This window comes from Aedes albopictus, chromosome 2 (genome assembly GCF_035046485.1).
Source record: "Aedes albopictus strain Foshan chromosome 2, AalbF5, whole genome shotgun sequence".
NCBI classification, from domain to species: Eukaryota; Metazoa; Arthropoda; class Insecta; order Diptera; family Culicidae; genus Aedes; species Aedes albopictus.
The window spans coordinates 335,413,130-335,441,100 of record NC_085137.1 but is presented as its reverse complement, the minus strand read 5'-3'; the positions used below and the strand labels follow the sequence as shown (position 1 = coordinate 335,441,100).

Below are 27,971 nucleotides of genomic sequence, written 5' to 3'. Positions count from 1 at the left end.
TTCTCTGCTGATGTCGTTGTCGGTGGTCACCAGCGAGCCCAAGTACACGAATTCTTCAACCGCCTCGATATCATCACCATTGATATAAATTCGGGGTGGCGGGCGCGGTGATTGTTCCCTGGAGCCCTTTGCCATCATGTACTTTGTCTTCGACAATATAATGGCTAATCCGATTCGCCTGGTTTCACTCTTTAGTCGGATGCAGAGTATCTGTACGCACATATCTCAATACGAGATTTTGGCTGTAAGCACATGGAAATTTCTTTAGCTTGAGACTCGCGATGTTAGCGCACATCACATTAGCATTGCGAGTCTCAATGAGCCATATCAATGAGACAAGTCTCAAATCATCTGTCAATATGAGAAGTTTTCTGAGCGGGTAGATTTTCATGAACTAGTTTTCAAATTATGCACTTTTTTTGCAGCTTCAAGATTTTTCCCTACAATACAATATCCGTGCATTTGGTCAACATGGTCAACGTCAGTGAGGATTTCTTTAACAAATAGGCATACCGAAAAACATCGTGTACATCGCTCATTATCCATATCGAAAGACTATTTTCACAGTAGAGAAGTTGCATATTCAGATTTCTGTAGGGATTGTTCAAATAAATTCGATTTCGGAGATTCGTCTCCAGAAAAAAAAACTTGTTAAATTCTTGTCTTAAGTTTAAAAAATTCGTGAAAAAAATCGTTCCATAGAGACAGAAGCGATCTTGTGTAAAGTTTGAAATGATTAAATATAATGCAGGATATAGTTTTTTTTTCTGAACACAAAACGTACAGTATTTTATCTGAATATAGTTCATTGATTACATAAAACTAAATGGGATAGGATTGTTTGGAAAATCGTCCGTGTCGTACAAAAAGAAAGGGACGCGAGTTATTTTTTGAGAGTGTCATACATACAATCTCACAAGTCCTGTTGATGGCTAGTAACCCTAGTAAGGTGTTGGGTTCAGTTCGACCCAGGCACACTTAATATGTACTACGCCAGTGTGATTTGATTGACCTAGACCCTTAAGAAGGTTAGATATGTATAAGGTGAAGATTTAACGAAGCGACACCTCGAATATTCAAGAGCATATTTCTAAAGAACCAAACGGCGGTATGCGCTGAAAAGTTGATCGTGTTGTCACCACCACCGGATGACGCAGATTTCCATTTCAAACCTAAGATTTGTGCTCCAAAAAATCGAGATGTGGCTTCATATTTTTATCTTTTGTTTTTTGGGTATCCCTACACCATCTAAAATTTAGATGTGGTTTTCAACCTTTTTCAGTCCGTGGACTCTTTTGGGATTTTTCATGATCGTCATTCCCCCCTTCATCGAACAGTTTCATAAAAATACACTGTAGTAGGGTAGCGGACGTATTTTGGCCCGGGGCATATATTTTTATTGAAAGTTCCAACAATGGAAGATAATAATCTTGTTTTTAATCATCGAGCAGCTTAAAAAAGTTTTTTGATCTAAAAATCCATGCGAAACTTGTACATGAACATTTTTTTCTAGTAAGTTTATCCCTGACGTTGATAAAGCACAACTCTATTATCTTCGTTGTCCACTCTTTGCTTCAACTTTATCTGCAGCATCGTTGAAAACCCAGTTTCCTACAGATGTAGTCACAAATGGTAATAAAACTCATAAGGTCACTTGAGAAATGTTGGGGTGTATGTCTCTTATGAGAACCCAGAACTCATATTGGAGTTTGATCGAAGAAGTCTTCTGCGATTCAATAGACCTGTAGTTCGATTAACTCATCCTGGGAATTGATCTGGACTATTCAGGCCAAACATTTCAATAGGTCCTATCTGCATTTGAGAGGCTCTCTTTGTTTACTTTCTCTTTCAATTATTGCAATGTAAAGCTAAGTTTCGTGTTGCCAAGTAGAGCGTAGAATTCCACCTTTTTCCGCAAGTAATTTTGACAACTTATCCTGTATGGGGAGAAACGTTACTTTTCCTTACGGAATAATAGCGCGGACAATTTTTCCGCAAGGAAAAGTGACAGCTCCATTTGATTTGCACGGGAGGCGTTACGAGTGTTACACTTTTTTCATTACTTGCCATCTGCGAACTGCACAAGTAATTTTGAAGCGGAATCATTACTTGACCATTACTTGTCCTATCTTTTTACACAGTACGTACGAAGTGGAAACTAGCCATAATGGTACACTTTTCAACTATTTTTGCAGTAGAAATCAAAAGACGATTGTTTTGACCATCGTTCAATGCAAGGAGGCAATCAAAATACAAATAAACAGCTGAGATATTAACGAAAGAAAGAGAAACCAAAGAGAGCCTCTCTTCTGCAGATTGGACCTTTAGACATGTTTGGCCTGTATTCTCAACTGCAAAAGTATTTGATGATTGGAATCATTGTTGGCACAAAGTATTGAATTCATAGCGCTGGATTTAACAAAATTAACAATTTTAATCATTTAGTCCAAAGCGATGCTCAAAGATTTCGGTAGCGTCTTGGTAGCAAGTGCTTGACAATGAATACACTGACATATTTCAGTGTTGAAAATTGTTTCTTTGGTGTTTAGCTAAGAACATTAGATGATAATCTTGGGCGGACAATTCCCCCCCTGAAAGGACAAAATTCCCCCCTAGGGGGGAATTCCCCACCGGTTGAAAACCACTGAAGGTGATTCTAAGATTCTAAATGGATACAGCTAAAACCACTAAAACCACAATTTTTGATTCCCGGGTTATCGGGTCTCGATAATTGGCCTACAGTTAATTGAATCCCCAGATCATCGATCTCTTAGTCGATATGTTTCTTCCGGGGCGAGACCAGATTTGTAAGTTTCTTCTGGCAGAAATCTCAATGAGACGAGTCTCACGAGACGTCTCATTGAGGCACGTACACTAGATTTTTCATGTGCGTGCTATGATCTCAAATCTCACTAATTTCTTGAAACGCATTTCAAACCAAGCGCATGGCACACTATCTCATTCATATATGTATACTAGACTGGCTCAAATACAAAAATCAAGACCAACAATTGAAAAGGCCACATCAACATTGCGTAAACAAACACGTTTCTGTCGACTTAGGGCCTTCTGGGATCCACCCACGCATCTCACCACCATTAACAGAAAGCTTGATGTTTGCGCTTTCTGTTAGTGGTGGTGAGGTGTGTGGGTGGAGTTCAAAAGGCCTCAAGTCGATAGAAACATGTTTGTTTACAAAATGTAGTTGTGGCCTTTTCAATTGTTGGTCTTGAAATGTCGAAAAATTCCACGGGGCACCCCCTAGAATCGTGCCTTTGGATGAGAAGAGCAATCTGTGAAAATTTCAGCTCTATCGATTCAAAACTGAGCTGGCGCAAATCAGTTGAAGGTTTGTATGGGATCTTCAGTCCAAATATATGGGAAATTGGATGACCTCCAGTCTCTCATTCAGCACGCTGGTTGAAAGAGTTTGATTTGGCTCATAATTGAAAAACTAATAACTCTCGGTTATTACATGCAGCACGTGTTTGCTGTTCGAAACTTGATCTCTACATCAGAGGTGGCTCAATAGTTGGTCAGTAATAATGCACCAAGCTTTCTCCAGCTTGATATAGTGAGTTGTCTTGTTTTCATAGAAATTATTAAAAAAATGTTCATTTTAGTCCTGTGTTGCAATACCATCACGGATTCGGCTAAAAATTTGTCCAGAGTAGTAGAATATTGGTCTCTGAATGATACAGAAGAAAAATTTACTTTTAATTGCATTTTTCATCAAAAATTTAATCCATAAAGATGGTCATATTATAAAACATCATTCTTTTTGCTCCATTGATGCAGATTTTCGACTCTAGCGAATTTTGTTATTATTTATTTTCAACAAAGTTGGTCCTATGTTTTTTGTATACCTTATTTATTAATACTGCCCATAACTGCATATTTGTAACATTTGCAGTTTTTGTCAAAATTGAGTTAATAACGGGGCTCATCTCCAAATCATCAGTACTTTCATCTATCCAAATGAACTTTACAAGTTTGTTCCACAAAATGTGAAAAAAATACCAAGTCGTTTTGTCTCATTAACAAATATTAACGAATGTAACCGCATAACAGTCACACTGGGAATACATACTGGCCTCATAACGTACAATGAATCTTATTTTGCTCTAGTATTTTTTGAACTATTGGCCCAGCATACAAGAAGAGCTGTAGAAGATTTCATTGCGAAGTAATTAATTTTGTATTTTTGCCAAATTTTTGAGATTTAGATCCTTTCCCATACTAGTGCAAATTGCAAACTTTGAGCTCAATTTTCTCCAATGCCTACTTCTGTCGAATGTGACTGTTATGCAGTTATGGGCAGAATAATCGGATGCAAAGTTTTTATTTCCAACATCATTGTTATGCAAAATTTGCATTAGGTTGCATTGTTATTTGGAAGAACCTTCAAAGAACGAAACTGTTTTGATTACTGTACCTGTAATGGCGCACAATAACCAAACCAGCAATGCTATAAAGAAGCAGTTTTCTGCATTTAAAACCACATTATTCCTACTTTCGACTGCATGCATATATAAATTGTTTATTTAATATTTTCATGCCCTTCTTGCTTTACAATTGAATTTCATTCAAAAAATCGAATCTCACTTGAAACTTTAATATCTCAACAACTAATTATCCAATTGAGTTTAAATTTCGCCAGAATGTTTATTACTCATGCTGCTGCAGCATAGCACACACTTTTCTGATATTCAAAATGATATACCATATGTGAACAGTAATTTTATACATATTTTCAATTTTCAGAAATCGAAATAGTCACCTCATTTAACACCTGGCTGATTTTCTATAAAATAAAACTATTTTTATTCGATTCAAAAATTATTACTATAATGAATGATGATGTACTGAACAACGAAGCAAGGGTGGTTAAATTTGAACTACGCGTTTTGTTTTTATAGCCTTGTAAATTTGTCCGTTTTATAAATTGAACAGTCCTATGCGCTATAGCGCGCAAGCTTCGACCGACAAACACGTGCTGCATGTAACAACCGAGAGTAAGCGGGGGAAGATGTCCTCATTCTGTTTTCGTTAGCTAAAACCGCAACTAAATTAAGTTTCATCATGTTATGGTCTTCTACAGAGTTGTTCCTTAGGGTATCAACTACCATTCTTTCAATTCTGAGCTAAATCGAACTCGCTGAACAGGCGTACTGAGTGAGAGACTGTAGGTCATCGATTCTAGAGGGTGCCCCGTGATTTTTTTTTTCAACTTTTCTTTCTTGCCATACAAATGTGGGCCGGTCTAATGTATACATGAGCTTTCAGACACTCTGGTCGGATGTACGTTTCCGCCATCGTCTCAGATTTACGAGCAATAATATCAATATCATCAGCGAAACCAAGCAGCTGAACGGACTTCGTGAAAATCGTTCCACTCGTGTTTATCCCCGCTCTCCTGATTACACCCTCTAAAGCAATGTTGAACAGCAAGCATGAACGACCATTACCTTGCCGTAACCCTCTGCGAGATTCGAAGGGACTCGAGAGTGCCCCTGATACTCGAACCAACGACGAACCGACGTGACAGTGGTGTTTCAAAACTGTCCCCCCTAAATTTAACGGTCGACTAGCGAAGCGAGCGAACGCATCTGTCAAATTAGCGAAGACGCGAACCATTTCCTATATCAACACACGGGGGTTTGGGATCAAGCTATCAAACCAACGCGAACCGTTATAGAGGTGGCGATAGTGTTCGGCTATTTTTCATCATGGCGTCGGGAACAACAAATTTGAATTTATTTGTTCTAGCTGTCACGTCGGTTCGTCGGTGCTCGAACTACGCACATCACTCGATCCATCGTCGCCTTGATCAATCGTATCAGTTTATCCGGGAATCCGTATCCGTATAACGCTTGAAGTTTGTATGGGAAAACTTGACCAAATGTATGCAGAAATTTTAAATTTTCGAATTTTGCCGCTAGGTGGCGCTGTAAGCAATCAATAATCAAACCCTTTGATATTATTGTAGGTGACTATATACCAAACAACTTTGTCGAAGACCGCAAAGTGATCCAACGTCTGTGAAAAAAGTTATACCCTACGTAAAGTGAGACTAAACTTTATTGTTGTTTTTCCAATACATGTAAAGGAATAATATCAATAATGAAATCTCAATACTAGATGGGACACACGATACCTTCCATCCATGCCTCCGGTAATACTTCCTTCTCCCAAATCTTGGTAATGACCCAGTGTAGTGCTCTCACCAGTGCTTCTCCACCGTATTTAAGAAGCTCGCTTGGTAGTTGATCTGCTCCAGCGGCTTTGTTGTTTTTCAACTGGCCAACCTCCTCCTCAAGCTCTTGGAGGTGCGTTTGGAAAATAGCTGACAAGTGATATTTTGATTTATTTTGCTGTTGGAAGCGGGACATTTGGCATAAGGTCGTTTGGCATAAGGTTACTTGGCATAAAGTCATTTGGTATACAGTAAGGACCCGATTTTGTCAGCCCCATTTTGCGACAAACATTTTGCGCTCGTTATCTTACGGACAAACTAAAACCAATTAACTTATGTTTATCGTCATAGCTTTTATGCAGAACATAGAGAGATAAAAAGTTTGTAAAAACTGTTCAGGTTTTTGTAGAGAGCAAAAACGGTGCTCTGAAAAGGGGCTGAAGTAGTATTATATGGTACACACCTAGAAAATATCATGTAATTTTAAATGTCCTGAACCTGACATATACGAGCATCTCCAAAAACACAAATTTAGAGGTTGAAGCATGTAAATTTACGTCTTTCAAGACACCCCAAAATAAAACTTATTTTTTCTTAGCGTCTAGCAATCGCTAAAACTGATTTGACAGATAAAACATAGAAAAGTAAAATAATGCCATGAATGGATTCGAACACCGGATCTCCTGATCGTGAGCCACAACTCTTACCTCTCGGCTATTTCACCGAGTTAGAAGGTGGCTGATGAACGTGATACTGCTTCTACTTTTCTGGTGAAACGGATTTGTTGACATCTAACGCAACCAACCAGCACTTACATGATGCGCGTAAAATTGAGTCCAAATTATGATTCAGTCTTGAAAACATTTACGTTCTTTGGTGATTCCGTTTCGTGCAAATTTCAGAATTTCTAAGTGTGTAGTAGTTACAATACGATGTTCGGTAACGGTCATTTGGCATAATCGAACGTAATACAAATTTAATTTGAATCACATAGTATTCACTTGAAGTAGGGTGACTTTGGGTATTATCGACAGGTTTGTTCTCTTTGTCATGGGGAACCGGCCAAATGGCCGGAGGCATCGTCATATAATTCATCTCGGTTGGGAAGGATTTAAGGCCAATTCTGAGTTCCAGTTTCAAAAAATTCCCATGACGAAGAGAACAAAACTGCCGAGAATACGTCAGTTCCCCTATATGGAAAACAAACTAGTTTGAACGTCATCTAAGTTATTTACACAAGACAGTCTTATGTGGTATTTTTGTTCAGCCCTCGTCGGGGTAAATTGACCAACAATTTAAAATTTTACTTTTCTAATTTGCTATGGGATTAATTTACTTCGTTCTAATGTTTCAATCGCTCCAAAATGTGATCGGTATTATAGCTGTGAGGTGAATTTGCAAAAACTATTAGATTTTAGGTGATTTCCCAGTTGTGCTCAAATTGTCCCATTGGCCAAATTACCCCGATTACCCCTAGGTTAACCCTACAGGTGTTTCCTACCTGACTATGGTGATGAACTAGCCATCTGCTCTAAAAATCTCCCTAATAAAATTATAGAAGGTATGTGACATAGTAGGCGTACATGCCGATAACTAATAGTTATTTATGTGACGAGTTGCAGAAAGTTGATTTTTTCAGCACGAGTCGTACATTTATCCAACGAGGCTTGCCGAGTTGGATAAATACGAAGAGTACTCAAAAAATCGAGTTTTGCAACAAGTTCCATACAAAATTTTATGCAATGTTTTTTTTTCATAATGCAACTCATTTGAGTTGCATAATGTTCATAATGCAACTCAAATGAGTTGCATTATGAACATTATGCAACTATTTTCAATTATGCAACTCATTTCAGTTGCATTATGAACCGGTTCGGAAAAGTTGGTCATTATGATACTGAAATGAGTAGTATAAAATAGAAATTATGACAGTGAATTGTATAAAAGTTCTTTTCATGTGCGCATTAAAAAAAATATAGTGCACATAACAAAAAAAGTGCGCAAAATTAGGAACACACCTCATAATTTCCATGATTTTTTTATAAAAACCCAGTGTTCTGTAGAAGAATTGGGTTTTTGAATTTTGAAAAATGTATTGATTTTTTGTTTTTATACGAAAGAGCACCTTTTTCTAAGCTACAGTAGACGTTAGATAACTGTAACATGTTTACGTTTCACTTACCGAATGAAATTTGATAACTGCAATAACTGAGAGACGTCAAAGAGCTGTCAATGAATTAAATGCTTTGGCTGTTTTCCTACTCTCCGCACTGACCAATGTGGCGCTAGCTTCTATGCGCGAAAAATCGCTAAAAGTAAATCGCAAAAATATTGTATAGCGAATAGCTAAAGGCGTATTTCTCGAAGTGGAACACATTATTCGAAAAAATATTTGGTAGCGATTGTGCACAATGATGACCGGTCTGGTGCCCACCAAATATTTTTTCGTTAAAAGCGTTCCATTTCGAGAAATTCGAGTTTAGATGCTTTTCGCCATACAAAATAAAATGATTTAACTCCTGCTGACCAACATTGAACGCACTCCCTGCGGGTAATCTATTGCTGCAGAATGCAGCCAATGTGCATTGGAAAAACATCGCATTGCAGCAAAAGTTCATGCGAAAAACATCGCATCGCTGTTGACATTTCATTTTGATGGATAACGGTGCGATAACTGCAATATTGTTGCACTTAGCGGACTTGCAGTTGAAAAGCATTGCAGTTAAAGTGTTTGTGTTATTAAGTTTAAAGATTGTTTATAATGTATTTTGAAAAGATTAAGAGTTTTTGTGCCTTTTTGAGAACGATTTCAACATGTAAATTTGGAAATCACTCAAAGGGGCTTTTCCCTCCTACAAAATTTAAAGTTAAAAATAAATAAATAAATAATCAATACATATCTGTGAATAATATTACATTTGCTACAAAATTGTTCAGTTTTGTGTTCAGGGCACACAAATCCATTTCGGAACGTTTATGCGGGTACTTTCAATATGGGACGCTCATGATTTAGGTATTTTTCACACATTGATAATAACCCTTTCCCGCTCAATAAACTTACTAGTATTTTTTTTTTTGATAACTTTCAATATCTTATTTAGTTTAGAACGTGCGCGGGTTGAATGAATGAGATAGTTTTAAACTATCGAATGCATTCAGTTTGCTCATACATGCATAGTGCTCAAATCTTATTTTACATGATTTTATTACCCTATTTCAGTTTTATTTTTTTTTTTAATTACTTATAACTTGGTAAATCCCAATATGTTTCGAATGGCTTCAATAATACCTAATAATATTTTCAAAAAATGTTCAACTAGCTGTAACTTTTCAAAAAGGGCATCAAATATTCTCAATTTTTTACTGTAAGATCATCAACTAGTTGTGTATCAGTGGTCCAAATTTGGAAAAGATCGGACTATTTTTCACGAAGTTATAATGATTCTTGAAAAAGGTATAATTATCCAATAACCAACTTTGAGCTGTTATATCTCCGGATTCAATTAACCGAATGCAATGAAATTAACCATTTATGACTTAAATAATAAGCTATGAAAAACCTTCGACTTAACTTAATATTCTTAACACGGAAGAAAATTATAACGATCAGATTATTTTTCTAATATAACACCAATTTATCCAAAACTTCATCATCGTTTCAAAATTCGAGATAGTAATTATAGTTCATTTAAATTCCCTCTAATTGACTTGAATTTATTTATGTTTCAAAGGAAAACAACCAAATAGCCGGCAATCAATTGAAAAAGTAATGGGATGCACATGAAAAATAGATCAATTTACTAAAAAAACATAGAATAAATGAATTCGCTATAACTTTTTTTCTTATTAATAATTTTAAATTAACTGTTTTTCAAAGTTTATTAGGGTAAATCGGTGTAATTTGGCCACCTGAAGCAAAAGTCGATTGAAGATGCAGAAAACAATGTTTAATCTCTCGTACATCGTATGGTCAGAATGTTTTTGATACAGTCCCGATTCGTTCGTTGGCGGCTCGTTAGATGGGCTGTCTCGATGGTTGGATGTTCACTGGTTAGGGCAAAACCCAACTAAAAAGCACTGTCAATGTCAAAATCGATGTCAAAACGAGTTTGACGTCTGTCCGTCGTCGCGTCGCAGCTCCTGTATACAGACCGTTTGCGCAAGTATGTGAGTGTTTCGTGACGTATTTCTCGTCACTTGCGTGTGTTTAGAGCATTTTGATCAGTTGTCAGTTGCCCCAACGAACGAACACGATTCGCTAATCGGGGCGCAGTCGTGACCCAACGAGCGAATCCTCACTGTAATACTATACTAGTTGCATAAAAATATCATGGTCTAATCGTGTTTAAATGCCAAAAAATGATTTTTGAAAAAAGTGTTGTTTTTGGGTCGATTTTGAACCGTCGGGGTAATATGAGCACCCTATTTTCAATAAAGAATTTATATCGCCTAATGCAATACAAACTTAATATGATTCGCTTGATGTTGAATCATATAGTATCAACTTAAAGTGTACAGAAAACAAACTAATTTGGAAGTTATTTAAAGTATTTAAACAAGAGAAGTTTTATGAGATGTTTTTGTTAAGCCCTCGTCGGAGTAATTTGGCCAACAATTTTGAATTTTATTTTTCTAATTTACTATAAGACTAAATTACTTCGTTCTAATGTTTCAATCGCTTCAATATCAGGCCAGTATTGGAGCTCCTAGGTAGATTTTCAAAAAATCAGGCCAAACATTTCAATAGGTCCTATCTGCATTTGAGAGGCTCTCTTTGTTCAATTTCTCTTTCAATTATTGCAATGTAATGGTACACTTTTCAACTATTTTTGCAGTGCAAATCAAAAGACGATTATTTTGACCATCGTTCAATGCAAGGAGACAATCATTATACAAATAAATAGCTGAGATATTAACGAAAGAGAGGGAAACCAAACAGAGCCTCTCTTCTGCAGATTGGACCTTTAGACATGTTTGGCCTGAAATACTAGTGATTAAGTGATTTTCCAATGGTGCTCAAAGTGTCCCATTGGCCAAATTACCCCGACTACCCCTATATTAGTCATAAATGATCAAAATTTCATTGCATTCGATTCATTGAATTCGGAGATATAACACCTCAAAGTTTACTATCGGATAATTATTAGCGTGGGACACAAAAATACATTTTACTCCTGTACACTTTTTGAGTTCCATTTTGGCCCCATATAAACTGTGCAAAATTTCAGTTCGATCGGAGATACTATATTTTAGCGCTAGCCGTTTTAAAAGTTTTCATACGATTTACTATGGGAAAAATCACTTTTTCAAAGAAAAATCACCACAGGTTGCCCCTCAACCCCTAAAAATATATCGATGAATGATTTCTGGTGGAAATTTAACGAGGAACAAATCCTCTGAAGACCGCAAAGCGATCTAAGGCATGTGGAAAAAGTTATTAACTGAAAACCGAATGGCATGCCAACGCTGTTTAACATGTAAGGAATAACAATAAATAATAAAATCTCGTCATTTTATCAATTGGATAAGGCTTAATAACTTTTTCCACGAACGTCGCATCGCTTTACGGTCTTCAGAGCTCTAATTCCTCGCGAAATTTACTACAGAAATCATTCATCGACCTTACCTGTCCCAGTTATTTTGAGTATACCCTATAATGCACCCACTCGCATAACAGTCCCATCTTTGCTGGGTTTCCTATTCATATGGGACTGTTATGCGAGTGGGGGCAGTGGACACTCATACAAACAACCAATTAGATAGCTGCTTGGGACTAACTTGCATCTTCAATGTGTGGGTGTTGGTGGTGGGATCCGTAGGCCGTATTTATCTGAGAAAAAAGCCTAAACAATTATTTTTTTCGCTATACGGCATCTTCGGGGAAGTTTCTTCCTATTTTTCAATGTTGTAAAACCAGGGTGGTTTAAATGGTTCTCAAGAACGCAACGTTAAAGTTTTGGTTTTTCCATACAAAGCAGTGAAGTGTTCAATTGAAAAGCATCTAATTCCGAACAACTTTGCTTAAAAAAAAATTATTTCTTATAGTTACAGAGATACAGGGGGTGGCCAAAATGTTTGGGATAGGCAATTTTTTTTCTCTCACTAAAAAGCTCAACATCCTGTAACTTTTCATAGAATTTATCAAAAATTTTCAAATTTTGCCTGTTTGTATTGGTACAAATTACAAATAAATAAATAAATAAATTTGGACTCGATTGGTGAATTTTTCGCGAAGCTAGAACCATTTTCGTTAAACACTATTTTCAGACAAATATGTTTGAACTGTCATATCTCCGAAACCAGTGAACCGAATCGAATTAAATTTTGAACGTTTATCAACAATATTTTGATACTTGATGCGCCATTATAAAATGTAATATTTTCTCACAACGAATAAAATTATACCGTGGGGTGCCCTAATTTCGCGCGGGTCCAAATTTCGCTCACTTATTATTTTTTGAGATCATAATCATAGAGATAAATGTTGAATTGTCCTAATTTTACTTTAGACAGCGTAGCAAAAGTGTATTTTGGACAATTGCACAATTAGTTTTATGATTATGATCTCTAAATATTGTCAGTTAGGAAAATTTGAATCCGCGTGAAATTAGGGCACCCCACGGTACCGGTTTCACCCATATAGATGAAATTAAGTAAAATTTACAATACTACTCAAAAGTTACTAAATGTGGTCTTCCTTCAATCCAAATAGGCTCTAAAATATATAATTAGAGATATCTTGAGAACAGAAGTAGAAAATCTTTTGATATCAAAACTAAATTAAATGACATTGATGTAAAAAAATACATTTGTTCGAGAAAGATCCAAAAGGTGTCAATTAAAAAAAAAAAACAACTATGTTTTAATAACATTTCAATACTATCATATGATAAACGTTTAAAGTTTCATTCAATTCGGTTGACTGGTTTCTGAGATATGAGAGTTAGAAAATAAGCTGCCTGAAAAATAGTGTTTTACGAGAACGGTTCTAGCAACGCGAAAGATTAACCAATCGAGTCCTAATTTGTACCAATGATGCACATAGGTGCACATGAATAGGTTGACGAACAGTCAAAATTTGAGATGCACTCTATGGAAAGTTACAGCATGTTGAACTTTTTTGTGAGAGAACAAAAAGTTGCCTATCCCTAACATTTTGGCCACTCCCCGTATTTTCCCTTTGAATTATAATGGCCCATACAAATTCGTATCTTTTTCAGTATAAATTTCTTAAAATAAGTTGTTTTGCTAATTACCGATATTTTAATAATTAATATTCAACCCGTTTAGCTGTTAAGGTAAATTTCATAATAATTATTTTTAAATTTTATTCCTATTCCAGGATTGCCGAGGGTCATTTCCAATCGTTAAATGTACGTACTGCCGTACGGAGTTCCAGCAGACCAGCAAGGGCAGCACCGCCGCTATTTGCAAAAAATGCGACCAAAATGTTAAACAGTATGGAAAACCGTCCGCCTGCGAGCTGTGCAACATTATTGCTGCATTCATTGGATCTAAATGCCAAAGGTTTGTGTTGATTTTTCATATTATCTTCTGTCAAAGTATCCTTCATAACCCGCAAATGGGGATCCATTGCTGATAATTATGTTGTGGGGCCGTGAATTTTTTATGCAAACAAACATAATTATGAACAATGGTATTTCCGTCTCCTTCCTCACCTTGTTTCACCACTCCATCCAACTCATAACAAAACATCTTCTCGACTGTATCAGCACACAAGCATCAGTTGCTGTTGCAATGACTCCAAAATTACGTTTGATTATGACGCAAACATATTTGTACCATTCCCCCCGAATAGGTGTACAAACTCCGAGTTAAAGTACGGACCAGCGGTAACTTGTGATCAATGCAAACAACGATGTGCCTTTAATAGGCCAGACTATAAGGTTAGCATCACGCCAACTTGAAGTGATGACCAACACCTATGCTAATCTTCACACAAGCCCCAAAACTATCGACCGATGATCCCTGGGGCCGCCCATAGATGGGATTGACTGACCACACGCACACACATCCGTAACGTGGACACTGTACGGTGTTCTGAAATGAAAGAAACAAAAAAGGATCGAGCAGACGTTCGGTTCCAAGCAATCCGAAAGTTGAAGAATGATCTAATGGAGGTGGATCTAGAAATAAGATAGTTATTAAAATATCAGTGAGAAGAGAAAAATATCTAGCCATAGAAAACTAATACAATGCTAAGATACAGTGTAGGTTTTAAGGTCGTTTGAATTGAAATACCTATGCGATTACCAAAAACAACCGATAAAATATTTGAAATCAAAGAGAGCGCACATATTTCAAAATGTTTAGGATAGCTTCTCTGGGTCACATCAAATAATATGATTTTTTTTACTAAATGATGATGGTACATATTTTACTGTAGCAACGATACATTTTTTGTTCAAAATTATGGCCTAATAATGTGCACATGAGAATTTCAACATATCAACAAAGTTGTATTAACAGATCAGTTACAATTAGTGTCATAACTATTATTTATTATTCACGTAAACGAAAACAACACTGGAAAACCTTAGAATCCTATCTAGTTGACATAACATTCAGAAGATGTACAAAAAATCGCGCATAAGGGCCATCTATTAAGTACGCTTAGATTAGATTAAATGTATCCAACCTGGCACATGCCTGAAATTTAAAATGCACGTTCCCTTGCGTTCATGGTTCATATAGCCAAAGGGGCAAACGCGCGGGTTTGCAGCAAGACATCGGGTTCCTGGTCGATCGAAGATCATTTTGTAACGAAAGCTACCTTGACATTTTTGGGCATAGAGTATCTTTGTGTCGGCCACACTACTACATACACGCTATGCATGTAAAATGGTCCATGGTCAGTTAATAAGCATGAAAGTTTTCGTAAAAGCGTAGAAGTTGGCACGATGCGTCAAGAAGAACAATTTGGGAATGTAATATTTTTGCAAAAAAATTGCGTCGATATTGAACTGTTGGGCGATTTGAATATCATGTTTTCTATACTGCCCAACTCGCGTAACAGTCCCATTTGTAAAAAGTAGAAATTGTAAAAACGGCATTTAAAGTTTAAAAGAAAACTTGTTTTCATGTAAAACTTTGAAAAATCGCCGTAACTTGAAAACATTTTTGATCATCTTGAAATTTTCACAAATTGCTTTGCACTTCAATACAAAACTTCAGGCAAACTGAAACCTATGTAAAACTTAGAACAAATTACAGTTTACAGTTACATCGTCTTTCACAACTGAACTTATGAAAAGTTATGAAAAATCGAAAACTATTGTTCTGCGAGCAGTATAAAGCTAGGAACAAAAATGCTCATGTAACAGAAACTTGATATCCGCAAATGCGCATCAAATATTTCTATCAAGTATCAACTTCAAGTACCGCCGTTCGGGGTGACATTGGGCCTAGAGGGTGACATTGGCCCATCGTTCCCACGGATTCATAATAAGTTAGAGAATCCGACGGTGGGTGCAAAGTATCTTAGAAGTATGTACCGTCAGTGTACCAGTAGCCGCTCATGACCCAATAGCCGCTCACTGTTGCAAAAATCAAGTTTACACGCATAAATAGGGGGTTGTGGGGCAAGATGGTCATATGGGGCAAGATGGCCACCCTATGTTTTAAGCATTAATTCGCAACACAAAAATATTTTCTGCATGGGTTGTGATTATAAACAATGCTTCTTGTTTATAATATGCGAAAAAGTTACTATTTGTTTGAAACATCTACTATAAAATAGTGTTTGAAGTTTGAGTGTTCAAAAACAGTGTTTTTTTATAGTATCAGGTCATCTGATTTTAAGGATTAGTAATGAAATAACATCGTTTTAAAAATTATTTTTAATTTTTAATGGTGTCTATATGTGACTGTTGTTGATCCTGGACAATAAAATTTCAATGTTTTGAATTGATTATGCCATATAAGAAATGATAAAGGTATCGTAATCATTCGGGGCAAGATGGCCACCTGTGGTAAGGCCTATGTCGCCATCCAAAAATCAATCTAAAGCAGCCTCAAAACTGTTATTGATGTTTAAAGATACTGCAAAACCACAGAAAATTGCTTTTTCATATTAGTTGGGGCTTTTAAAATTAATTACGATGTAGATGATATCTCAGAAAAACTTTGAAGTTATTTGCTCCTGAACGGTGATTGGTTTCATTTAATATTTTGGTACAGATATGGAAAATCGTAGCTCCCTCCCCCTGGATATTCAATCTTGACACGATGGGAGGGCTTAACCCAGTGGTGCTCAGGCTGGAGGATACCGCGTGCCAAATTTGCAATTTGAGATCGACCTGCGGGCCGCATAAAACATCGGTGCACAAAAACAACAACAAGAACAATTCTAAAGCATATTTATTAAAAATCTGAACTGTTCAATTTAGATTTATAAGTTTGGTTGAGAAAAACGTTTGAGCTTCAAATTGAAATTCAAACAAACAATTGAGAAGTTGCCCCTAGAATTGCCTTGAAGCCACTTCAAGAACTTGCCAAGCAGCTTTTATAAGGATTTCTTTTGAATCACTCCAAAAAGGTTTGCTGGATTTTCTCCTGAAATTTCTCGTGGAGCTGCTTCAGAAGGTTTTCGAGAAATTTCTTGAAGTTTCTTTTAGTTTTTGTAGAATTCTCTAGGAACACCTCCAAGAATTTCTCTTAGATTTGCCTTTGGAACTGCCCTGAAGTTTCTTCAGGAATTCCTCATTAATCGTTTCGAAGAATTTCTCCTAGAATAGCTTCCGGATTTTTCCGAAAATTTTCCAGGAGTTTCTTGAAGATTTTAGTAAATTGATTTTCCTCAGGCGTTCAAGGCATCTTTTGTGTCTTGATGCAGTTGGTCCTGGAATCTTGTTTGTAGTTACTCCTGAAAAATCTCTTCTTGTTGCTCGAGGAATTTATTCTAAATTGTTTGAGAAATTTCTGTTAGAGTGGCACCAGTACATTTTTCTATGAGATGTTCCTTTAATTTCCATTCGCCGCAACTTTCTCATTGAGTTTCTTCAGGTTTATTTTCTCCAGGATGATATGAGTTTCTCCATATGTTTTGCTTAGAGTTGCTTTAAAAATTTCTCCAATAATGTTTCCTGGAGTTTCTCCAAAAATATATCCAAAAGTTTCTTCAAAAGGGCACAGGAGACGCTTTATGAATCTCGCCTGAGATTTTTTTTTCTTTAAGTTTGTTCAGGAGTTTCGCTTGGACAATTCAAATTGTATTCGTAAGTTTTGTTTCGAAAAATGTGTGAGTCTTATAATAGAAATTTAAACAAACAGTGAAAAATAAACAATACCGTCTACCCCCGTTGGTTTGAATGGCACCTCATGCAAACCAACGGGGTACGCTTTTTAATTTGAACTTCTAGTAGCCCTGTTGACATCGAAAAACACACTGATGATAACCTTTTTTCTGTTTTGTTTTGATTCTGCATTCCGTTTCACTGTGGTTTCACCTCGTTCCATAAGCAGAATGACGTTTGAACCATTTTTAGTTTGAACGATGTGCAGATTAGTGGGGGTCAAATTAAAAAGTGTTCAGATAGGTCAAACCAACGGGGGTAGACGGTATTGGCAACCAAGTTGAGATTTGTTGAGAATTTTGTCAAAAACTTCGTGTTTTGTGTTTTTATGTTCTCCGGAAAGGCGAAATGTGAAATATTTGCTCAGCGTTGCATTGACTGCGCCTAAAAACTGAAACTAATTTTTAAATGATTCAAGATCACATTTTTGACAAACTTTCATTTGATTCGTACCACTTATAAATCACTATAAGCTGGCATCGTGACTTAGCTAAAATGCCGAAATATTTCGGAGTTGCGATTTCGAATTTTACCAGAACGGATTGTTCTTTTTGTTTATTTATCATTTAATTTGTATTCAACACTGTGAAAATTGATCAGTATTTTTTTTTTGTTTGATTTCTTAATAAATTTAACGAGTTATTTAAAATAATCGTTCAAAAATTTCGATTCGTCTTAAAGTACTCCGCGGGCCGCATCTTAAGGCTTGGAGGGCCGCATGCGGCCCGCGGGCCGCAGGATGAGCACCACTGGCTTAACCCATTAGCACTTTAGCGCCAGTTCATTCACCACCGCTTGGACTTTGAGCTAGATATATCTAGTTTACGAGTTGAGCGCAAGTGAAGGAATCGCCGTAAGTGCTAATGGGAACCAAAGGAGTATCCGTTGTGCATTTATCACAAGTCAAAAACAAATTATATTTCAGCTTGCATAGACTTAATCTTTGCATTCCTTGAATTTTCTCAAATTTAACAATAATTGTTAAATTTAACGTAACGCAAGAGTGGGTAGGGGAGGTCTCTGCGTTACATTCATCATTCATTACTTGAATTCATTAGTACACAGGACAGGGGACGCTAGGATAAGTTGACTTACAGCCTTACAGATTAGATTCATTACAATTAGAAAATTATGGACTGATTAGGTAAAGATAAAACTGTTGATTTTAGGAGTTTATATTTGTATTTCTTATTTTTATAGGTTTTGTAGGGATGAATATATAAAAGTTGACAAATAATCATTATCATTTTTATTTTTGACAAAAATCAGTTGACTGAACTTTTTTGATTTTATATATTAGACGGTATTATTTCACTGATAAAAAAAAGCAGGAATTTAGTTAGGACTTAGGACGGTTGACAATGTAAAGGGTTACGATGGATATAATATTACTTTGGACTGAGATGATCACAGATATGCAGAAGACGACTAGCGAAATTAGGAACACAATTTGATACATTATTGACTATATTTTGACAAATAGGGTTTGACAAATTTCTTTACAATATCGAATGGAAGCTCAAAAAGTGTTATCTAACACTAATATGAGAGTTATTTGGGGATGATGCTGGTGCTGTCAATGACTAACATCGGTTATTAACACGATTGGTAATCAGCTTGAAATAATTTTCAGAATGTATTATAAAATAACTGAGGATATTATCTGATTTATTGTTTGGGGAAGCTGTCAGAAAAACTAGTTGCCCATATCGGCTAAAAACGCTAGCTCTGGTAGCTGTCTTCGAATAATTTTCAGAAATATCAAATCTTTAAAAATTAGCTACGACACATTTATTTTTGCTCTTTGTATATTTCTTAAGAATAGTACTCTGAAGGCGTTTACATAGACAGCCTTTTTTTCTCTCTGAATGTTGTCCAGTGACCTCGGAGATTTTAGATTATTGAAATATGTTGAATTATCAAATCATCTTTGGAGCTTCCATTCGATCAAAACACTAGTGCGATGGGAAAAGTTAAAAACAGTATTTTTAAAAACTACTACGACCCAATGCTAATTACTATACACTTTGCTCAAGTTGACGACATCGTCTAGTCCATCGTGAGTATTGGTCCTAGTAGGGGGAAAGTTGGGAAAGGGTCCAAGCTCTGCTATTAGCTGTCCTGCAGCTCCACCTGGTCACTCTTCAAAAAAAAAAAGATATGGAAAATCGTAGCTAAAACCGCCATAAGAGGATTCGTTACAAGACGTTGAATTACAGTGTAATGCGTGAGAAGAGTAGTAATGTATCTGCAGATAAATCGTTTCGAGAGAAACAAGTTTGTTGAAAAAATAGATCAAACCATAGAACATTTCCAAAGAAATTTCTATCAATTTTATTTCAAACATTTTCATAAAGAAAATGTTGGCAAATACCACACCATCTGTAGGCAAAGCGTTGCGGATGATTCGACCTTGGTTTATTGAACGTTGCTTAGGGATTAAAGCACACTAATTGTGAAAATTTAGCTCTGTGACCGTCTTGCCCCGATGGGGTGGCCATCTTGCCCCATATGGCAAAAATTCTATGTCGAAAGTAACATTTTTCAAATGAATTTATTTTGCATTCGTAGTGCAAAATAAAATGCTTTTTTGTGTTAATAAGATAAAAAAGACATGAAACAAAGGGGATCAATGTTAAATAGCCATATTCTATTGAAAGTATATGCTCCCAAGCCGCCTAAGCTTAGGGTGGCCATCTTGCCCCTGAACCCCCTACACTTTTTTCGGTGCTGATATTCTTGGACAATATAAATTAGACGAGAGCAAAGCCATTTTATGCAATATTTACTGGATAACATAAATTTTAAAAACAAAACAATGAAATTTTTTGAGCGGCTATTGGGCCCAAAAAAGCTGTAGGTAATTTCTTGTGTTCCAATAACCGCTCACGCAAAAACATACGTCAAAATCGTAAAATCTGCCGATTTTAGTACACAGTGTGTTTAACCCTTATTATACACTCCTACGGAACAGAAAAAAATAATTGTAAAAACATAGAGTTGAAAAAATAATGCACTTTTCCGCAAAAGTCTATTTAAAAGATGGTATAATTTTGTTCGTGAGCGGAATTAAGACCACTTTGGTCTCACACCAAATGTAACAAAATCATACTTTTATGAAAAGTTCTACATAAGTCTTGATTTATATCTGATTGTACTCAGATTGAACTAACATAAAATAGAAAAACATAACAAATTGACTTAACAGTCATTCAACAGCTGATGTTTTTCTGCGAAACTGGCCTTAGATGAGCGGAATCTGGTACCCTGATGGTATTCTAGTAGTATAGCACATAATATGCATTCCCCTCGTATTCTAAACGTGTGAAATTTTGGCCCAATGTCACCCCACTTTGGCCCAATGACACCCCGCACGACGGTACTAAAAGGAAATCAAACAAGTATGGAGGGCTCTAAATCCCCATTCCGGAAACGGCGAGTTCGGTTTCCTTTCCAATCAAGAAATTTGTCCGACCAGACTCCCTGGGAATAGTGTACCATTGTGCGTGTCACGCAATACCTATACAAATGCATGCAATGGCAGACAGAGAAAACGCTTCAATTGCAATAACTATAGAACACAAACACTAAGTTGAAAGGAGGCGGGCCAAACTCTGGTGGAAAGGTAGAGTTCCAAAGAAGCAAAAGTAGTTTTATCATGTGGTGTTTTTGTTCAGCTGCCATCAAAGGAATTTGGTTAATGTTTTCAATATTATTTATCTAATTTATGAACTACTTCTTTATACTAGGGCTGATATTAGAGCGACAAGGTTAATTTGCAATAATTACTAGCATTTTAAGTGGGGGTTCCCAACAGAGAGGGTTGGTAGAGCCTTCCAGTGATGAAGAGAAGTGTGTAACTGTGTTCCCAAAAGTTACTGCAAACATTTCATTGAAATCGGATGAAAAAATTTGCATGTGAAAGTAAATCAAACATCGGCACCAACATCCATAAAGAACGTTACTGTTTGACCGATATTAACTGAATTTTCTATTCTGAATACAAAACATAAGAATGTGTCAAGGGATTGTTCATATATTTTATAACGTCAAAAATGTGGGCTTCGTGGCCGTGCGGTTAGTGGCACCAGTCGTCTAGCCGTTTCGTAAGCCTCGGAGTGTGGGTTCAATTACCGCTTCAGTCGGTGAATCGTTCAGTCTGTGCAACCTCTGGTCTTTTTTTAATTCAAGACCAATAATTAAAAAGGCCGCATCAACATTTTGTAAACAAACATGTTTCTATCATCACTACTAACAGAAAGCGCAAACATCAAACTTTCTGTTAATGGGGGTGAGATACGTGGGTGGATCCCAGAAAGCCCGACAGAAAGTCGACAGAAACGTGCTTGTTTACGCAATGTTGATGCAGCCTTTTCAATTGTTGGTCTTGAATTGAAAATTCAAGTTCACAAATCAAACTCCAACGTATTTGGCCTCTCTCAAGCAAACCACCATTATCGTAAAAAAGGCTTTTTTTCCTGCCTAGTTGATATAATAAAATGCGTGGAAGGAATAAAATACGGCCGATAGCTTTGTAGGAAGGTGTTGTTTGCAAAAGCAGTTACGCCCTCTTGAAATTTTGGTGCTCATATGTTTCTTGGGATGTACGTATATTTCAACCTTAACTGTAAGGTCGTCTTAAGAATCTTGTGCTCAAGAAACCGTCATGCAATCATCAACTTTTCAAAAGCAGTTTTTTCGCTCAAAACTGTGTTTGAAAAATATGTCACTGTTGTCCACATATGTAGAGTGCAGTGATAAATTCCATTACCAATAATAGGATTTAGAACGAAAAAACTGCTTTTGATTTTTTGCAATACGTACGATGATGGTTTGTTTCCTTTTAACTTAATCTAAAAAAAAACATGGAAACACAGACAAACAGACGTAACACCTCGAACATTTTTTTTTATTCAAAACATAGTCACGGAGACATATTTGCATAATGATAAAACCACAGACAAACAGACGTAACACTCTGACATTTCCCATCGTACACCGAATTAACGGTCCATTTAAAGATTTGATAGTTGGCCAACTGCCCACCCGTGGCGCTCGCATCGTTTTTGTTCGAGTTCGACGTTTGCCCACTACCGCCACCTAGTTCATGGTCGGCCAAACTCAGTCCTTTTAGTATTGGGCGAACAGGTTTCCGGGACTATGATTTGAATCGAAAAATGTTCGTAGTGTTACGTCTGTTTGTCTGTGATAAAACTAACGTGTTTGGCCAAACATAATTCAATGTGGTGTTAGTTTGCAAACGCAAAACTCGAGCACGGTGTACGATGGAAATGAGTGTTACGTCTGTTTGTCTGCGATGGAAGTATTGAGAAAGCCTTTTTTCACTTACCCTGATTTGAGGAAAATTTTCTTACTTAGACACTTGATTTGAAGCCCAGGGAAATTCAGGAAATGTAGTAATTCAACAGACTTGGTCAAATCACTTCTTTTACTACAATGGGACACGTTCAGCGAAGTACTAGATTTGTAGTGATGAGCTGAATGTTTGTATGGTGAGAAGGTAAATTCTCCGTTTCTACAATGTAATGATGCAAAAAAGTGTGGGCATTTATGATTCCTTATCTAATTTGATGCTGTTTGAGTGAAACTTTGGGAAATTGTGTCGATTAATAGGGGTAGTCGGGGTAATTTGGCCAATGGGGCAATTTGAGCACCTTACAGAAATCACCTAAAATTTAATATTTTTAACAAACCAACCTTACAGCTCTACTACTGGTCTGATATGGAAGCAATTGTAACGTTAGAACGAATCAATTTAGGCCCACAGTAAATTAGAAAAGTAAAATTGAAAAACGTTGGCCAAATTACCCGAAAAGGGCTGAATAAAAACACCACATAAGACTCCTGTTGTTCAAATAGGGAATCGCGCCACTTGGGCGGTGGCTTCTATTTTCGTCTGTTTTCCGCTATAACTCAATCAAATTTGAACCAATTGACACAATTTTCGGAATTCGGTGAGATAGGTATAGTATCTACCCGTGAACAACATTTCAAGTCAATTGGTTCAAAATTGACTGAGTTATGGTGGAAAACAGACGAATATAGAAGCCACCGCCCAAGTGGCGCGATACCCTACATTAGATAGGTTTAAAATTAGTTTATTATCTGTATACATCAAGTTGACACACTACAATTCAATGTTTATCGGTGCATATTATTTTTTTTGTTACATTAGGCGAATAAAATCTTCATTGAAAAAAGAGTGCTCAAATTACCCCGACGGTTTAAAATCGACGCAAAAATCATACTTTTTTCAAAAATCTTTTTTTGGCATATCAACACGATTTGACTTTGATATTTTCATGTATCTTGCGTAGTATAATCAGAATCATTATGATCATACAATGAACGAGTGATTTATCGTTGTTTTCTGCATGTTAAAACGACTTTTGCTTAGGGTGGCCAAACTACCCCGATTTACCCTAAGAGCAACATTAACGGCAGCTACTATTCGAGCAACCCGCGCAGCGCTACCATTTTGACTTAACCACCCTTTTCCACACCGGTAGCAATCAAATTAGTCACCCTGATTCGTATCGGGAGGGCTGTCATATTCCCATAGAATTTTTAGCAGCGCAACTGTCCCGCTATTATATTTGGTCACCCACCCATAGCGCTACTATTTTGCGAGCGCATCCAGCAGCGACCGGTAAAGTTTGCTGCAATGATGGAGGGTTGCCAAACGGGGTATAGAAGCGCACCGTTAAAGGTGCTCTAAGCAAGAAATGAAGTTAACTATAACACAGTTACCTAAAGTTTTGCTCAAACACGCATCAAATTAGGCAAGTAATCATAATATCCACGCTTTTTGCACCATGTTGTTGCCCAAACGGATATTTTACTTTCTCGTCAATATGCAAAAATCCAGATCATTATAACAAATCTAGTACTACACTGAGTTCGTCTTATTCCCTGATTTATTAGACGCTTGATTTACGCTGATTAAAACAATTTTGGTATCGCTTATTCCAATGGTTGCGGTTGAATCGCCCGCCGTCAATTCTCGACTGTCAACGCAGTTATTTCATTGTTATGGATTGTAAGTGGCCCAAATGTGTTTTGTTATCTTCAAAAAAGTATTAACGATCAATATGGAAAAATATAGTTCTAGTTTATGGAGGCGTCAAATTTGATGGGTTACTAATTGAAAATCAAGTGTATCAAACATTCGTTATTTTTGTTTATTTTTCAGTAAAAAATCGTTCAGATGAAACTATATTTTTCAAACTAAAACCCGATGTTTCAAAAGAGACGCTCCAAAATTTTCAAATACATTCTATCTATAATAACAACATGCCCTTGAAGGAAGATACACAGACAGAAAGGACTTGAAAATGTAGTGTACGTTGGTAGATATCCAATAATGTTTGCAAATGAAACCACGAAAAATATTTACAAAGTAAGCCTAGTGAAAAAAAAATGTATAACCATCTGTTATAACAGCAGTCTAAGTTGAGAAGTAGATATTGAATAAGACGATAGGTCGCATGTGTATAAACATCCAAAGTATTACGAAAAGTTAGTGTTTCGGTCAACCAACTGTAAAATTATCGAAAATGATGTGGCATGAACGGTTACAACGCACTCTAGTAAAAAAAAATATAAAACACGATCAAATTGTTGTTACAATTAGAACACCTAGAGATGATCAGAATGGGTATTGAAAATTACAAAAGGAACCGTAGAACACATTTCAGTAGAGTAAGACTCTCCTGCCTTGTAGAGTTAGGCCACATGATATACGCATGTAAAAACGATAATTTCATTTTGTTTTTACTAACGTGTATTTTAACTGAAAGAAGAAGGATGCAGACACTAAAGTTTAAAATTAATAAACTAGATTGATATTAGTCCGATACTGCCGGTGGACACATAACTCCCATGGGCAAAAATAGACAAATGGAGAAAATCGCGTCCGAAGTTGTTTTGCATTTATTGTGATGTATGCGAGCTAAAGCGTACTCCATCAACCAGTACTGAATTTTGGACAGTAAATTTTGTGATAGAGCGATTTATAATTTTCATTGACTTTTCCATGAAATGTGATGCTCATTCATTTTCATTTATTTAGTTCACATCAAATTCATGATAATACTGAATCAACAATTTGCCGCCATAATACTCGATTTGCAGCTGCAGCTCTCCATCCTCGGTCACGCCCAACACTCGCCAGATCACGCTCCACCTGGTCCGCCCATCGTGCTCTCTGCGCTCCACGCCTTCTTGTACCAACCGGATGGTTAGCAAACACCAACTTTGCAGGGTTGTTGTCCGGCATTCTTGCAACATGCCCTGCCCACCGTATCCTTCCAGCTTTGGCCACTTTCTGGATACTGTGTTCGCCGTAAAGTGCAGCGAGCTCGTGGTTCATCCTTCTCCGCCAAACACCGTTCTCCTGCACACCGCCGAAGATCGTCCTTAGCACCCGTCGCTCGAAAACTCCGAGTGCTTGCAGGTCCTCCTCGAGCATCGTCCATGTCTCGTGTCCGTAGAGAACCACCGGTCTTATTAACGTCTTGTACATGGTACATTTGGTGCGGGGGTGAATCTTTTTTGACCGCAGTTTCTTCTGGAGCCCATAGTAGGCACGACTTCCACTGATGATGCGCCTTCGTATTTCACGGCTCACGTTATTGTCAGCCGTTAGCAAGGAACCGAGGTAGACGAATTCTTCTACCACCTCGAAAGTATCCCCGTCTATCGTAACATTGCTGCCAAGGCTTGTCCTGTCTCGTTCAGTCCCACCTACTTTGTCTTAGCCGCATTCACCACCAGTCCGACCTTTGCTGCTTCACGTTTCAGGCGGGTGTACTGTTCTGCCACCGTTCCAAATGTTCTGGCAATAATATCCATGTCATCCGCAAAACAGACAAATTGGCTGGATTTCGTGAAGATTGTACCCCGGCTGTTGAGCCCGGCTCGTCGCATAACACCTTCCAGGGCGATGTTGAATAGTAGGCAGGAAAGTCCATCACCTTGTCGTAGTCCCCGTCGAGATTCAAATGAACTGGATAGCTCACCCGAAATCCTCACGCTGTTCTGCACACCGTCCATCGTTGCTCTTATCAGTCTAGTCAGCTTCCCGGGAAGGCTGTTCTCGTCCATAATTTTCCATAGCTCTGTGCGGTCGATACTGTCGTATGCCGCTTTGAAGTCGATGAACAGGTGATGCGTTGGGACCTGGTATTCACGGCATTTCTGGAGGATTTGCCGTACGGTGAAGATCTGGTCCGTTGTCGACCGGCCGTCGATGAAACCGGCTTGGTAACTTCCCACGAACTCATTTACTTTAGGTGAAAGACGACGGAAGATGATCTGGGATAGCACTTTATAGGCGGCATTCAAAATGGTGATCGCTCGAAAGTTCTCACACATTAACTTGTCGCCTTTCTTGTGGATGGGACAGATTATCCCTTCCTTCCACTCCTCCGGTAGCTGTTCGGTTTCCCAGATCTTGACTACTAACTGGTGCAGACAGGTGGCCAACTTTTCCGGGCCCATCTTGATGAGTTCTGCTGCGATACCGTCCTTACCAGCCGCTTTGTTGTTTTTGGGCTGGTGGATGGCATCCTTAACTTCCCTCAGCGTGGGAGTTGGTTCGTTCCCGTCCTCTGCTGCACCAATATAGTCATTTCCTCCGCTGCCTTGGTCCTCCGTGCCTACATTCTCTTCGCCATTCAGGTGCTCGTCGAAGTGCTGCTTCCACCTTTCGATCACCTCACGTTTGTCCGTCAGGAGGCTCCCTTCCTTATCCCTGCATATTTCGGCTTGCGGCACGTAGCCTTTGCGGGATGCGTTGAGCTTCTGGTAGAACTTGCGTGTTCCCTGTGAACGGCACAGCAGTTCCATTTCCTCGCACTCCGCTTCTTCCAGGCGGCGCTTTTTCTCCCGGAAGAGACGGGTCTGCTGCTTCCGCTTCTGTCTGTATCGCTCCACATTCTGTCGGGTTCCATGCTGCAGCATTACCGCCCGCGCTGCATCCTTCTCCAGAACCGCTCTGCACTCCTCGTCAAACTAATCGTTTCGTCGACTCCGTTCTACGTACCCGATAGTGCTCTCGGCTGCGTTGTTGATGGCTGCTTTCACTGTACTCCAGCAGTCCTCTAGAGGGGCCACATCGAGCACACCCTCGTCCGGCAACGCTGCCTCGAGATTCTGCGCGTATGCGGTGGCGACATCCGGTTGCTTCAGTCGCTCTAGATCGTACCGGGGCGGCCGCCGGTAATGTACATTGTTAATAACGGAGAGTTTTGGGCGCAGTTTAACCATCACCAGGTAGTGATCGGAGTCGATATTAGCGCCACGATAGGTCCTGACGTCGATAATGTCGGAGAAGTGCCGTCCATCAATCAGAACGTGGTCGATTTGCGATTCCGTTTGTTGTGGTGATCTCCAGGTGTAACGATACGGGAGGCTGTGCTGGAAGAAGGTGCTACGAA

The 27,971-nt window shown here is 37.8% G+C and overlaps 1 protein-coding gene across 2 annotated transcripts in view; it reads left to right on the top strand.

The window, feature by feature from the left end:
• The window catches only part of LOC109431665 (serine-aspartate repeat-containing protein C), a 42,031-nt gene that overhangs the window by 6,774 nt on the left and 7,286 nt on the right, over positions 1-27,971 (top strand). The window contains exons 2-3 of one of the 2 annotated variants that reach the window (XM_019707912.3): positions 13,539-13,723; positions 14,016-14,103. In XM_019707912.3, the coding sequence (XP_019563457.3) occupies positions 13,539-13,723; positions 14,016-14,103 (273 nt within the window). Of the gene's footprint in view, positions 1-13,538; positions 13,724-14,015; positions 14,104-27,971 lie in introns of those variants that run through there. The other variant, XM_019707913.3, reaches the window with a different exon arrangement.